The following is a 16,269-nucleotide window of genomic DNA, read 5'->3' on the forward strand; positions in this document are numbered from 1 at the left end:
TCGAATGACTTTTCTTGTTATTTTCCACGTTGGAATATCATACGACGCTTCCTCCAACTTTTATTGCGCTTATTATAACTTTTAGTACATTTTGAAATGTATTTACGACATGTGATCGATTTTCGTACCAGCAAAACCACTCGATCGATTCAAAAATTGTAACAAACGGTAAAGAAACTTGAATTCGAACGTTAAATCCCGTTAGAAAGTATCAAATTGAGAAAAGTTCATAACCCAACTTTTTTCCTAACCGATATGTCACTGTGGGCGAAATAAAAACAAATAATAAGATGGCGGCGACATCTGTCGATGCTATACTATGATCCAATCGGGAAAGGGCCATTACAAGCTGGTTGAAAGAAGAAGAGAAAGATCTGAGCAGAGCGGAAATCAACCGATGGAAATGGTGTCAATAGGGGGAATAATTCCAAGACTAGAGATTCATTAATAAAAAATTTAATTACGTATCTGATTAGTTGAGATAATATTTAAAAATAATATAAATGTTTCCGTCGTGAGCGTTTGTGCATCCCTACAAATTTCGTATTCATGTGTATTTAGCGAAATGACAAGGGAAACATGTGTATTAAAGACCTGCCGAGGGCCTTCTGTGCATGTGTGAAGCGTTCAAACAATTTTTGTTTGCTCTCGGTTTTATCGCCCTTTACCTTTTCCCTAGTCTATTTAGTATTTATACGTGTACGGATACAATGGGGGAGGCTATTTAAGTAGACGTCCCTAATCAAACGAGCAATAGAGCAGGTTAATCTCCGTCTCTCTTTTTACGATTGTAAATATATAATTATATGGAACATTCGACTAATCGCATCGAAAATTTAAACTATATTTTCATCCCTTAATATAATCGGTGGGGTAATTTGTGTTTTATAATACGACAAAAACGTCTTGCGGAAAAAAAAATATTTTCTTTATAAATTCACCGCTCTGTAATACCCCGTCGTGTTCATCCCCTCGTATTCTCGAATATAACACAAACACCCTTCAAACTTAACTTCTACTTTTACCAAAAAATAATCCGAATACCATAACATCTGCGTCAATATTGACGCCAAGTCCGAATTTAGTAGTCGGACGATATTAGCGTACAGTTGGAACGTACCTGACCGGAATTTGACAGCCGGACAACTTAACCTAGCTTTGCGACACCATCTTGTTTCTGTTAAAACATTCAGGAATGATTTACATAACTATAACCCAGGCTAAGGGCTGGGGCTAGCTAGATTCGCTGAACTAATACGTCCTAACCTTACTTTTTCGTACGATTCGCTGTCGTTAAACGTAAACACTACTACTTGACGTTTCGTCAACAAGTCAGATTCATTCATGTCTTTATATAGAACTAGATAGTCTAGAAAGTTGAAAGAAAAGTTATTTACTCGGTATCTAACCGCCGTATCACACGTTACGTGTTTTTATTACATAATAATTTTGATATAAGTCATTGATACTGAATTTATTTATTGTAATTGACAGTTCTATATAGGATGTGTCACTTTTCAAACAACGTCATTACTCTAACCTCTTTGACAGATTAAAAATCGTTATATTTCTATGGAAATGGATTTGTTTTCTATGGATCTCTCCGAATAATTACATTTTGCGTTTTATCAAAGTAATTTCATGAAAAATTATATCAATTAAAACCTAGATACGTGATATGTATTAGATAGACTGTGCCATTGTGCGAATTCGCGTATAATTCTTTCCCCACATTTTGTTGATTTACGTTGGACGCCTTGATTGGGTTTGCATTGTGGTGTTGTATTTCAAAAAGATGAAATGTTTATTACGACACGAATATAGCGAACAGATTACATACCCGGCGATGTGTATCAACAATTTTTTTTCTACCGACTTGTTAACTCGTCAATTTATAGGTTATAATTCGACGATATACTCGAATAGCACAAAACGTATAATTTGTTTGGTGTTTTGTGCATGACAAATGATTAGAATTATTTCGAAATCTGATCTTCGACGCCATTTTACCATGTCAGGTATACTATAAAATGGTTTCCAAAACCGATTTGTAGTATATCGTGTTTTTATAATCAAAAATATCGTCCTGACTTCGAATTCGCCATAAAGTGTCACAAGTTAGGTTAAAATACGTTTCAGTTCGTAGAATAGTAAATAATTTGTGTATTTTACAAAATTTATCTGTTAGTTAACATGTCTTACGACAATTTTCGAACTCGCCGCTACCAAATAAGTGTAACGGTGGAGAAGACGTACCTGGAATTCTTAAAAATGGGCTCTGTTGCTGACGCGCCGCGTTCTGGACGATCTGTAACAACTAACTTCAAATCTCGGATCGTTTTTTACGCAGATTACATTCTGTGCACGGATGAATCAACCTTAAAGCTGGACTGTACGGTCAAACGACCAGAATCCTCACATCTTCACATAGAAAAAAAACTTGATCTCAATTGAAGAAAGTTTTTATTTCAATAAATTAGTTTCATAATTACATAACCTCAAAATAAGCGTATTGATTCGATATATTGGTAATCAAGTGAAGTTATTTCTGAATTTTTGAACTATACATAAATAAATATCATAAAAATGTTTTTGCAAATCATAAATACGATAAATAAATACCACCTGCATATAATTGTGAAGTGATAACGTTTGCCAGGTGTGAACTAAAAATATTGGCATAATACGTGGGATTTTAAACAGTTGTTTTGAAATTAAACTTCGATATTTTCGACAAAACAAAATAATTTGAAAAACTTCCAACTTTAATGATGATTTTCGATAATCATTATTCGTAGTAATCGAAATGTCATTCCACGTTTGACAGTTATGATTATGACGTGACAGATAAAAAATTGACAGTTAGTAAACGCGAACAACGCGTTCTGATTGTCAAAAGTTATTATCAAAATGGCGGAAACTTAATTGCCACTATTTGTAAATTTCCAGATATTTTTTAGTACACTGGGTGTTTTGGGGAACAGTGAAAGGTTTAAGGTTTTCAAAACGCTCCTCGAGTTTATAGTTTATGCCCCATAGTTGGAGCCACTTGCCTTCGAACTAAGATGACAGATATTTACTGTAAGGTAAATCAACAACCATGTAAATAACTTCAAGTCGAATCGTACACGCTGACAAACGTTTCTTTTGGCTTTCAACTCTAAAACAACATCTGAATAGTTTGAAAATAAGTTATTTCGACAGAACGGAATTGGTTTTTACGTTTCTATAGGGTGTTTGATGTTTGATGCCTCGTAGTTAACAACAACCATTGTTTTATTGTTTCGATCTGTTGTACCAAATAATTCGCTGTATTTGACGACGAAATCATTTCGATCCGAACGTTAACGCTCATACGTTCTTTAAATATTATTATTCAGTACGGGTGACTGTTATGTACAGACAAATCATGCACAATAATTCGATTAAGTGTTTAGCAGATAGCGCGGATTGTTTTCCCCGGTTATTATTGCAGTTTTTGCTCGGAATATCTCAACAACGTAAAATCCAGATGTTCCAATAACGTAGATAGACTGGACATCGACAACAATAAAAAGTAAAGTAGAAAACTTGCAAAGAAAAGCGAAGTTTTATCGTCACTACATTTATTCAAGGAAAAAATACGAACAAGAGACACGACTCAAAAATTTTAATTGATTACAATCGTTTCCCGATAGAATACGACGTCATCATAAACTAAATTAAGTACCCAACCCTTCTAAATCCGCGATCTTTCAATACGCCTTCTTTAATATTCAGTTTTCCAATATTTCACAATCGTTTGGAATGTTTTCTTTATATTTTACTCTTCCCTGTATAAAAAAATCCATTATTGTTAGGTCTGGGGATCTAGCGGGCCAATACAACTGTGTAGAATGAGCAGGGCGGCTGTCGAGCTGCAAGAAACGAATCTGTCAAATATTTAGAGAAAATTCGTGACTGAATCTTTGCAGGATTTGATGATTTGACGTTTCTTTAAGAAAGAAAAAAATTATAGTTCGTACGACATGTAATTGTGATTGTCCAACAATATTCATAACCTGGTGCCAAGTAGACTGTCTTATTACGTGCTACTGGTATTTCCTCCATGTTTAAATCTGTAATTTTCCAGTATTTTCGAAACTATATCCACAAAAACATTGAAAAACTTTGAACTATTCCATAAAGAAAATAATCGAATCCGTTTACGTTTGACACGTGAGTTTGACGTATGACGTTAGAACGGGATGTTATTTCTCGTTCCGTGTACACCACATGTCAAAATTTTAAGGTTAATAACGGCAACTTCAAGCTTATGGATAGGGTGAATAATTTAAGAAACGTCGAACGGAAAATCGAAGTAAGATTAAATCCGTAATTTTCTAGTATTTTCGAAACTATATCCACAAAAACATTGAAAAACTTTGAACTATTCCATAAAGAAAATAATCGAATCCGTTTACGTTTGACACGTGAGTTTGACGTATGACGTTAGAACGAGATGTTATTTCTCGTTCCGTGTACACCACATGTCAAAATTTTAAGGTTAATAACGCCAACTTCAAGCTTGTGAATAGGGTGAATAATTTAAGAAACGTCGAACGGAAAATCGAAGTAAGTTTAAATCCGTAATTTTCTAGTATTTTCGAAACTATATCCACAAAAACATTGAAAAACTTTGAACTATTCCATAAAGAAAATAATCGAATCCGTTTACGTTTGACACGTGAGTTTGACGTATGACGTTAGAACGAGATGTTATTTCTCGTTCCGTGTACACCACATGTCAAAATTTTAAGGTTAATAACGCCAACTTCAAGCTTGTGAATAGGGTGAATAATTTAAGAAACGTCGAACGGAAAATCGAAGTAAGATTAAATCCGTAATTTTCTAGTATTTTCGAAACTATATCCACAAAAACATTGAAAAACTTTGAACTATTCCATAAAGAAAATAATCGAATCCGTTTACGTTTGACACGTGAATTTGACGTATGACGTTAGAACGGGATGTTATTTCTCGTTCCGTGTACACCACATGTCAAAATTTTAAGGTTAATAACGCCAACTTCAAGCTTATAAATAGGGTGAAAAATTTAAGAAACGTCGGACGGAAAATCGAAGTAAGATTAAATCTGTAATTTTCTAGTATTTTCGAAACTATATCCACAAAAACATTGAAAAACTTTGAACTATTCCATAAAGAAAATAATCGAATCCGTTTACGTTTGACACGTGAGTTTGACGTATGACGTTAGAACGGGATGTTATTTCTCGTTCCGTGTACACCACATGTCAAAATTTTAAGGTTAATAACGCCAACTTCAAGCTTGTGAATAGGGTGAATAATTTAAGAAACGTCGAACGGAAAATCGAAGTAAGATTAAATCCGTAATTTTCTAGTATTTTCGAAACTATATCCACAAAAACATTGAAAAACTTTGAACTATTCCATAAAGAAAATAATCGAATCCGTTTACGTTTGACACATGAGTTTGACGTATGACGTTAGAACGGGATGTTATTTCTCGTTCCGTGTACACCACATGTCAAAATTTTAAGGTTAATAACGCCAACTTCAAGCTTATGAATAGGGTGAATAATTTAAGAAACGTCGAACGGAAAATCGAATTAAGATTAAATCTGTAATTTTCCAGTATTTTCGAAACTATATCCTCAAAAACATTGAAAAACTTTGAACTATTCCATAAAGAAAATAATCGAATCCGTTTACGTTTGACACGTGAATTTGACGTATGACGTTAGAACGGGATGTTATTTCTCGTTCCGTGTACACCACATGTCAAAATTTTAAGGTTAATAACGCCAACTTCAAGCTTGTGAATAGGGTGAAAAATTTAAGAAACGTCGGACGGAAAATCGAAGTAAGATTAAATCTGTAATTTTCCAGTATTTTCGAAACTATATCCACAAAAACATTGAAAAACTTTGAACTATTCCATAAAGAAAATAATCGAATCCGTTTACGTTTGACACGTGAGTTTGACGTATGACGTTAGAACGGGATGTTATTTCTCGTTCCGTGTACACCACATGTCAAAATTTTAAGGTTAATAACGGCAACTTCAAGCTTGTGAATAGGGTGAATAATTTAAGAAACGTCGGACGGAAAATCGAATTAAGATTAAATCTGTAATTTTCCAGTATTTTCGAAACTATATCCACAAAAACATTGAAAAACTTTGAACTATTCCATAAAGAAAATAATCGAATCCGTTTACGTTTGACACGTGAGTTTGACGTATGACGTTAGAACGGGATGTTATTTCTCGTTCCGTGTACACCACATATCAAAATTTTAAGGTTAATAACGCCAACTTCAAGCTTGTGAATAGGGTGAAAAATTTAAGAAACGTCGGACGGAAAATCGAAGTAAGATTAAATCTGTAATTTTCCAGTATTTTCGAAACTATATCCACAAAAACATTGAACTATTCCATAAAGAAAATAATCGAATCCGTTTACGTTTGACACGTGAGTTTGACGTATGACGTTAGAACGGGATGTTATTTCTCGTTCCGTGTACACCACATGTCAAAATTTTAAGGTTAATAACGCCAACTTCAAGCTTATGAATAGGGTGAAAAATTTAAGAAACGTCGAACGGAAAATCGAAGTAAGTTTAAATCTGTAATTTTCCAGTATTTTCGAAACTATATCCACAAAAACATTGAAAAACTTTGAACTATTCCATAAAGAAAATAATCGAATCCGTTTACGTTTGACACGTGAGTTTGACGTATGACGTTAGAACGGGATGTTATTTCTCGTTCCGTGTACACCACATGTCAAAATTTTAAGGTTAATAACGCCAACTTCAAGCTTATGAATAGGGTGAAAAATTTAACATGTTTTAGTACATTTTCTATTTCTTTAGCAGTATAAATCACGTGATAGAACTGGATGTGTAAGCGTGGAGGGAGAATCGAAAAGCTCTGTGCTGTAATTATACTTCATAGAGGCTTCCGATTAAAATTGCTTTCGCATTGTTCGTTTTATTTATGTTAAACGCAACTCGCGAGGCAATCAGCGTAATCAATTCTGTTTTTATTTATTGTCCGACCACGTTTCCACTGCATTCCTACTCGCTATGAGAGCTCTCGCAAATACAGAACAGATTTTATGTTTGATATCGTTAACGAATTTTTTTTTGTACAATCAATAAATGAAATATGTAGTGATATAGTTTTTGGACTTTCGGTTCTAATTAGACGCATTTTTTTTCTGATAATCATCAATCGATGCATGGTTTTGTATAATATTTTATCAAAATAACAACAACATAATTATTATACAGGTTGTCCCACGACGAGTTAGAACTATCTGTATAAGGCGAAATACTTGTAGTAGAATCATGAAAATTTCTACGTTTGGGTTTTCGGGTACGATCTTTTTAACTAGAATATTTTCAAAGATGGCCGACTTCCGGTTCTACCGGATATCGACTATAACTTTGTTATTTTAAATACAACACCCTGTATATTAACACATTTTCGAAATATACGTAAAATTTTAATGAAAGATTGTCTGAAAACTTTTTTCGAAAAATGCATACTTTTGGAGATATTAATTTTTTTGTAAAAAATTTGACTGTTGCACACCCTTATAAATTATTTTTTTACCAAGATACCCTTAAAAATATGAAAATAGTTTCTATTCGTTTACTTTTAGCAGGGTCAGACGTATTTGAATCTATGTTGAAAATTTTTTTATTTTATACGGGGTGTGTATAAAAAGTGTTCAAAGTTTAACTTCATAAAAATCAAGTTTTGATTTTTCTGATGGAACCTCCGGGTCTTTTTATCCAGAATTTCTTACCAAAAAATACCGTTTACGTTAGAAAAATTGTAGTGAAAGCATTTATGGATGTAATTTAATAATCTAGGTCAGAACCAAGTGAAACGTAAGAAGTGAGCTGTGTTATAAAAAAAATATTATTAACTAATTAAAAAGTGTTTTATTACAACAAGGTCTAGCTGCCAACAATTCTATACAACGAAAGCTAGTCCAGTCATTTTATATAGATTTAGACTTAGATTTTACATGCTAAAACTCTTCCCAAAACTCACATATAATTCGATGTGAACAAATTTAAAAATTGGGGGTCAAAAGTCAAAAAAATCGATTTTTCGTACTTTTATAGCAAATAACTCGTTTCCTATGGGATTTACGCTATTTATATTTATTATCAATATTGTAGAGCGATAAATTCTCTACAACTTTTGATTTAAAAATTTTTTCATATGGTGAACCGTTTCTGAGATAGAGGGCGGTGTGAATCCCGTTTGAAATCAACTGGTAGTCCCGATCGCGCTCTGCCCTCTATCTCAGAAACGATCCACCTTGTGATAAAATATTTCAAACAAAAGTTGTAGAGATTTAGATTTTCTTCAATATTGATGATCAATAGAAATGGCGTAAAACCCATAGGAAACGAGTTATTTGCAAAAAATGTGCAAAAAATCGATTTTTTCGACTTTTGAACCCCGAATTTTAAATTTGTTCACATCGAATTATATGTGAATCTTGGGAGGAGTTTCAGGATGTCAAATGAACAAGTTTAAACGACTTTATAGCTGGGTATCTGCTGCAATAATTTATAAACTTTATAAGACGTTATTTTGATCGAGACTACCAGTTGATTTGAAACGGAATTTTAACCGCCCTCTATCTCAGAAACTATTCACCGTGTGAAAAAATTTTTCAAACAAAAGTTGTAGTGATTTTAATGATCTATAATATTGATAATAAACATTAATAGCGTAAAACCCATAGGAAACGAGTTATTTGCAATAAAAGTGCGAAAAATCGATTTTGACCCCCAATTTTTAAAGTTGTTCACATCGAATTATATGTGAGTTTTGGGAGGAGTTTAAGGATATCAAATGAACAAGTTTGAAGGACTTTATAGCTGGTTATCTGCAATAATTTATAAACTTTGTAGGACATTATTTTGATCGGGACTACCAGTTGATTTGAAACGGAATTTTAACCGCCCCCTATCTCAGAAACTATTCACCGTATGAAAAAATTTTTCAAACAAAAGTTGTAGTGATTTTAATGATCTATAATATTGATAATAAACATTAATAGCGTAAAACCCATAGGAAACGAGTTATTTGCAATAAAAGTGCGAAAAATCGATTTTGACCCCCAATTTTTAAAGTTGTTCACATCGAATTATATGTGAGTTTTGGGAGGAGTTTAAGGATATCAAATGAACAAGTTTGAAGGACTTTATAGCTGGTTATCTGCAATAATTTATAAACTTTGTAGGACATTATTTTGATCGGGACTACCAGTTGATTTGAAACGGAATTTTAACCGCCCCCTATCTCAGAAACTGTTCACCGTATGAAAAAATTTTTCAAACAAAATTTGTAGAGAATTAAATGATCTACAATTTTGATAACGAGCATAAATAGCGTAAAACCTATAGGAAACGAGTTATTTGCAATAAAAATGCGAAAAATCGATTTTGACCGCCAATTTTTAAAGTTGTTCAGTAAAACGGAACAAAATTCGACAGCGTTTAGTTTTTGTTTTAGAAATAACGAAAATGTTAAAGATTGGTCCCAAAAATGTTCTAAACCGTCCTTACTCAAACTATTTTCAACTAGGTGTAATTCTATTAGCGAACTACCGTATACTTTTGGTTAGGTTGGATTAAGAATTTAACCTTTCCAATTCGCTGTAAGATTTAGCACTATCACCGTTAATTTTACAGTCAAAGTAAGATTCCGAGGTCTGGCCATTAAATAACGAGACTGGTTACGAAAAACGGTTCGCCACAAACCTTTCCATACGTTTTTTCCATTGATCGAAGCAGTCTTTTTTGGTAAGCGCCTTTAGGAGCTCTGCCGTTTTTTGCCTCACCGTTTCCATCGAATCGGATCCGTTTCAAAGCAGATTTTATCTTCGGAAACAAAAATAAAGTCGCACGCTGCTAAATCTGGTGAGTACGAGCTCTGGATTGCGCTTACTGTCCAAATTATGCTTCACAGACGAAATCGTTCTCGAAGCGTTGTCAAAACTGTCAAATAGTAAGTTTGGTTGACAGTCTGACACTCTGGAACTCCTTCAGACGTCACCGCGCCGATAATTTCGAAAAAAACAACGAACGTTGACTCAAAAACACTTTTTGCCGCTTTTCTGCTTCACCATAGACTCAAATTTGGTCCGTTTCCAAGCAGATTTTATCTTAGGAAACAAAAAAAAACTCGCACGGTGCTAAATCCGGTGAGTACGGCGGGTGTTCGAGCACTGGAGTGCGATTACTGGCCAAATACTGTTTATTACGGGCAGATACGTCGACCCGGTACGAAATCGGGTGTCAAAACTGTCAAATAGTAAGTTTGGTTGACAGTCTGACACTCTGGAACTCCTTCAGACGTCACCGCGCCGATAATTTCGAAAAAAACAACGAACGTTGTCCCCATAGACATTTTGCAACAACTTATAAAACATTTCACGGAAAATTTGAAATTAATAAATCTAAACGCGTGTAGGGCGCCCTCTAGGCGCGCAGTCCCGTTATTTAACAGCCGGACCTCGTATATTAATTCGGAATATTCCAAATGTTCGCAGGTGTGGTTTCAAAATAGGAGGGCGAAATTTCGAAAACAAGAACGGTTAGCTCAACAAAAAACTTCGAATATAAATTCGGATAGTCCGAATCCGACAACGAATATCAAAGCGGAAAACGGCGGTAACAACAAACATCAAGTCAATAGCAGTAAAGACAATATCAAACCCGGATCTCCAAATTCCAGTATATCCACAACGCCAAATTCCAATACGAGTAGCGTATCTAGTCTCCATTCGAATAACGGCGATGTTAAAACTATTAACGGCAATTCCGGTAAGTTTTCTAATCTTCTAAATGTTTTTTTGTATCATATTTCGATGGTTCTAAATACTTTAAAGTTGTCTAAAGAAAATATAATGAAGTTTCGATCGGTTCTATGTAGGATAAATAAATAATTCGGAGAAGATCCAAGCTTAGTCGAATGCGAAGTGTTTTTTGGTATTAATTCTTCTTCTGCCATTGTTGATAATGAAAAACGAAACGTTTCGAGATTTTCCACCGTCGGGGACGGTTGCATTTGGGAATTAATTTAATAGGAACACTCGAACCAATTACATATCAGACACCCGATGGAAAAAGTTCTCATTCTCTAATGTGACATCAGATTGGTGTTTTGCGATGGAAAAGAATCCTCCATAGCGGAATGTGGAGAGTGTTTTACGTGTGTATGTTGGAGTGGGTCTTTCTACGTAGGCAGCAGCTAAAGAGTTGACAGTAATGGAAATAAATGGGCGGCAACGGGCAATTTTCTAGATTAAATGTCAGAGCGGCGCAAGGGAAGCTCCTGCTGTTCTATTCCTACTCCTGCTGCCTCTCAGACAAGTCCTGTTCGTCCTGTTACACGCTATCCTGCCTCTCGACGTCGCCCTTGCGTCCTTACTCGGATTTTTATTTCGCCGGCGGAACGCAGGATAGGACCTAAATTTTTTTTTTCAAAAATTGATTACTACCATAAATAAAACCGTTTTAAAATACGCCAGTTGAATAAATTGATACAGTTAATCTCGCTAGGTCAGACATGTTTGAATCTATGTTGAAAAATTTTTCTTTTCATACAGGGTGTGTTTAAAAAGTGTTTAAACTTCATAAATATCAAATTTATTTATTTTTTTCAATAGAACCACCCGGTTTTTTTATATTTTGATCCATTCGGGGATAAAAATTATGCAAATTCATCTCAAATCTCAAAATTATTTAGAATTATATATCTAGTAATAATTTATAAACTTTATAAGACGTTATTTTGATCGGGACTACCAGTTGATTCGAAACGGAATTTTAACCGCCCTCTATCTCAGAAACGATTCACCGTATGAAAAAATTTTTCAAATAAAAGTTGTAGTGATTTTGATGATCTACAATTTTGATAATAAATATAAATAGCGTAAAACCCATAGGAAACGAGTTATTTGCAAAAAATGTGCAAAAAATCGATTTTGACCCCCGATTTTTAAATTTGTTCATATCGAATTATTCGTGAGTTTTGGGAGGAGTTTAAGGATATCAAATGAACAAGTTTAAAGGACTTTATAGCTGGGTATCAGCAATAATTTATAAACTTTATAAGACGTTATTTTGATCCGGACTACCAGTTGATTTCAAACAGAATTCTAGCCGCTCTATATCTCAGAAACGACTCACCGTATGAAAAAATTTTTACAACAAAACTTGTAGAAATTTTAATGATCTACAATATTGATAATAACCAGAAATAGCGTAAAACCCATAGGAAACGAGTTATTTGCAAAAAATGTGCAAAAAATCGATTTTGACCCCCGATTTTTAAAGTTGCTCACATCGAATTATTCGTGAGTTTTGGGAGGAGTTTAAGGATATCAAAAGAACAAGTTTAAAGGACTTTATAGCTGGGTATCAGCAATAATTTATAAACTTTATAAGACGTTATTTTGATCCGGACTACCAATTGATTTCAAACAGAATTTTAGTCGCTCTATATCTCAGAAACGACTCACCGTATGAAAAAATTTTTCAAACAAAAATTGTAGAGAATTTAATGTTCCACAATTTTGATAATAAACATAAATAACGTAAAACCCATAGGAAACGAGTTATTTGCAAAAAATGTGCAAAAAATCGATTTTGACCCCCGATTTTTAAATTTGTTCATATCGAATTATTCGTGAGTTTTGGGAGGAGTTTAACGATATCAAATGAACAAGTTTAAAGGACTTTATAGCTGGGTATCAGCAATAATTTATAAACTTTATAAGACGTTATTTTGATCCGGACTACCAGTTGATTTCAAACAGAATTCTAGCCGCTCTATATCTCAGAAACGACTCACCGTATGAAAAAATTTTTACAACAAAACTTGTAGAAATTTCAATGATCTACAATATTGATAATAACCAGAAATAGCGTAAAACCCATAGGAAACGAGTTATTTGCAAAAAATGTGCAAAAAATCGATTTTGACCCCCGATTTTTAAAGTTGCTCACATCGAATTATTCGTGAGTTTTGAGAGGAGTTTGAGGATGTCAAATGAACAAGTTTAAAAGACTTTATAGCTGGGTATCAGCAATAATTTATAAACTTTATAAGACGTTATTTTGATCCGGACTACCAGTTGATTTCAAACAGAATTCTAGCCGCTCTATATCTCAGAAACGACTCACCGTATGAAAAAATTTTTACAACAAAACTTGTAGAAATTTTAATGATCTACAATATTGATAATAACCAGAAATAGCGTAAAACCCATAGGAAACGAGTTATTTGCAAAAAATGTGCAAAAAATCGATTTTGACCCCCGATTTTTAAATTTGTTCATATCGAATTATTCGTGAGTTTTGGGAGGAGTTTAAGGATGTCAAATGAACAAGTTTAAAAGACTTTATAGCTGGGTATTTCAATTTTTCTAGGTGAATTACCTTAAATGACTGGACTAAACTAATTAGATCCCAGCAAAACGGAACAAAATTCGACAGCGTTTAGTTTAACCGTCCTCTATCTCAGAAACGATTCACCGTATGAAAAAATTTTTCAAATAAAAGTTGTAGTGATTTTGATGATCTACAATTTTGATAATAAACATAAATAGCGTAAAACCCATAGGAAACGAGTTATTTGCAAAAAATGTGCAAAAAATCGATTTTGATTCCCGATTTTTAAAGTTGCTCACATCGAATTATTCGTGAGTTTTGGGAGGAGTTTAAGGATATCAAAAGAACAAGTTTAAAGGACTTTATAGCTGGGTATCAGCAATAATTTATAAACTTTATAAGACGTTATTTTGATCCGGACTACCAGTTGATTTCAAACAGAATTCTAGCCGCTCTATATCTCAGAAACGACTCACCGTATGAAAAAATTTTTCAAACAAAAATTGTAGAGAATTTAATGTTCCACAATTTTGATAATAAACATAAATAGCGTAAAACCCATAGGAAACGAGTTATTTGCAAAAAATGTGCAAAAAATCGATTTTGACCCCCGATTTTTAAATTTGTTCATATCGAATTATTCGTGAGTTTTGGGAGGAGTTCAAGGATATCAAATGAACAAGTTTAAAGGACTTTATAGCTGGGTATCAGCAATAATTTATAAACTTTATAAGACGTTATTTTGATCCGGACTACTAGTTGATTTCAAACAGAATTCTAGCCGCTCTATATCTCAGAAACGACTCACCGTATGAAAAAATTTTTACAACAAAACTTGTAGAAATTTTAATGATCTACAATATTGATAATAAGCAGAAATAGCGTAAAACCCATAGGAAACGAGTTATTTGCAAAAAATGTGCAAAAAATCGATTTTGACCCCCGATTTTTAAATTTGTTCATATCGAATTATTCGTGAGTTTTGGGAGGAGTTTAAGGATGTCAAATGAACAAGTTTAAAAGACTTTATAGCTGGGTATTTCAATTTTTCTAGGTGAATTACCTTAAATGACTGGACTAAACTAATTAGATCCCAGCAAAACGGAACAAAATTCGACAGCGTTTAGTTTAACCGTCCTCTATCTCAGAAACGATTCACCGTATGAAAAAATTTTTCAAAGAAAAGTTGTAGAGAATTAAATTATCTACAATTTTGATAATAGACATAAATAGCGTAAAACCCATAGGAAACGAGTTATTTGTAAGAAAAGTGCAAAAAATCGATTTTGACCCCCGAAGTTACTTATATCGAATTATTCGTATTTATATTAATTTATTAGAAGTGTCAGTGTAAATTTAGACGTCAAAAAAGTGAACCAGAGTTACGCAATAGATTAAAAGAAAAAATATGTCCGCCGAAATTGTTAAAATCGAAAAATATGCTTAATACCCTTGGTGATCAATCAGGACAACGCCCCTGCACCCAAATCTCGCAAAAAATTCGTGATTTAGGGTTCGAATTACTAGAACACCCCCCTTATCCACCAGATTTGGCTCCGTCCGACTATCATCTCTTTCCTCAACTGAAAAATAGCTCAAAAGGTCGTAAATTTTCTTCCAACGAGGAGATAATAAAAGCTGTGGAGGTCTAGAGACGTTGCAGGTTCAATGTGTCCAATTAAGATGAAAATATGTTGAATAATAAAATATTTTGACATTGAAATTTTGTTTGGTTCTATGGTAGTTTAAGAATTTTTCAATATATCATCGTAGAAAAGGTAAAATCCACCTTCAACCGGAGTTATGGACCTCTACCGAAGATATGAAACATTCGAAATGTTTGGACGAATTTCCAAGTTCCCCTGTATTGCAAATTATGAAAAAACGAATCCAAATCGTTCCAAGAACATATTTGAAAAAAAAAAGACGAAGAAAACAAAGATCCTGGTTGAAGGATCTTAGAACCTGGTTCGATGAAACCTTCGACTCTTTCGCATTGCTGCTGATATCGGAAATTGGACATTGGAAATGGAAATAATTGTAAAATAAATAAAATTGGGATTAAAACAATGATGATAATAATCGCGAAATTGTGGGAAATCCATCCCTGTAAATACGACAGAAAATAGCAAATCATTTAGTAATTGAGAATGAACAAATAATAAATATAAAACTTTCTGATGTTTACCAGCTGGTTTTTGGATTTATATACGAATATAAAAATGATATTGTCTACTTCGATTCCGTGAATATCTTGTTTGATACATCGCTTCGGTTGATGTGCACAAAATAAAACAATTTTCAACCAAAATGTTTTCTTAGGTTAATCGATTGATTATTTTCGTATTAATTCAAAATATCGTTTAGGAATCTACAACCAAATCTAATAAGATTCCCGCCGACGAGTTTTTTCCCGCTGAAATTAAAGTTTCGCGGGAGAAGGTTTATTGGTGGGAAAATTTAGTATAAAACAGGTTTTAGTTTACCTTTCAGTCTTTGTTTTTATTGTATTTGCTTCAATATTTAGTTAATAATGATCGAAAACACATTTTTCTTCGTTATTAACGCGATGGTGTCCAATTTAGAGCAAAATTTGAGAATTTGCAGTCGGCGAGCTGTTGGTAGACAAGCGAATGTCTGAATCCTTTCATAGACGACCTGGACCAGGATTTACAACCGTTTTACTGTGTCAGAAACATTAATTCGAGGTGCGATTGGTTCAAAACTTACTACGGCTACTGCTTTTTGCAAAAGATCATCTGAATTGGACGTTGGAACCAAGAGAATTTGTTCTGTTCTTAAATGAGACCAGGTTATACCTCCATGGTACCAACCAAA

The 16,269-nt window shown here is 33.6% G+C and overlaps 1 protein-coding gene across 1 annotated transcript in view; it reads left to right on the forward strand.

Moving 5' to 3' along the window:
* LOC130447263 (paired mesoderm homeobox protein 2A-like) overlaps positions 1 to 16,269 on the forward strand; it is a 59,749-nt gene that overhangs the window by 42,371 nt on the left and 1,109 nt on the right. Inside the window, exon 3 of the mRNA XM_056783981.1 lies at positions 10,587 to 10,860. Coding sequence (XP_056639959.1) covers positions 10,587 to 10,860 — 274 coding nt within the window. The remainder of the gene's footprint in view (positions 1 to 10,586; positions 10,861 to 16,269) is intronic.

This window comes from Diorhabda sublineata, chromosome 8 (assembly GCF_026230105.1).
Source record: "Diorhabda sublineata isolate icDioSubl1.1 chromosome 8, icDioSubl1.1, whole genome shotgun sequence".
NCBI classification, from domain to species: Eukaryota; Metazoa; Arthropoda; class Insecta; order Coleoptera; family Chrysomelidae; genus Diorhabda; species Diorhabda sublineata.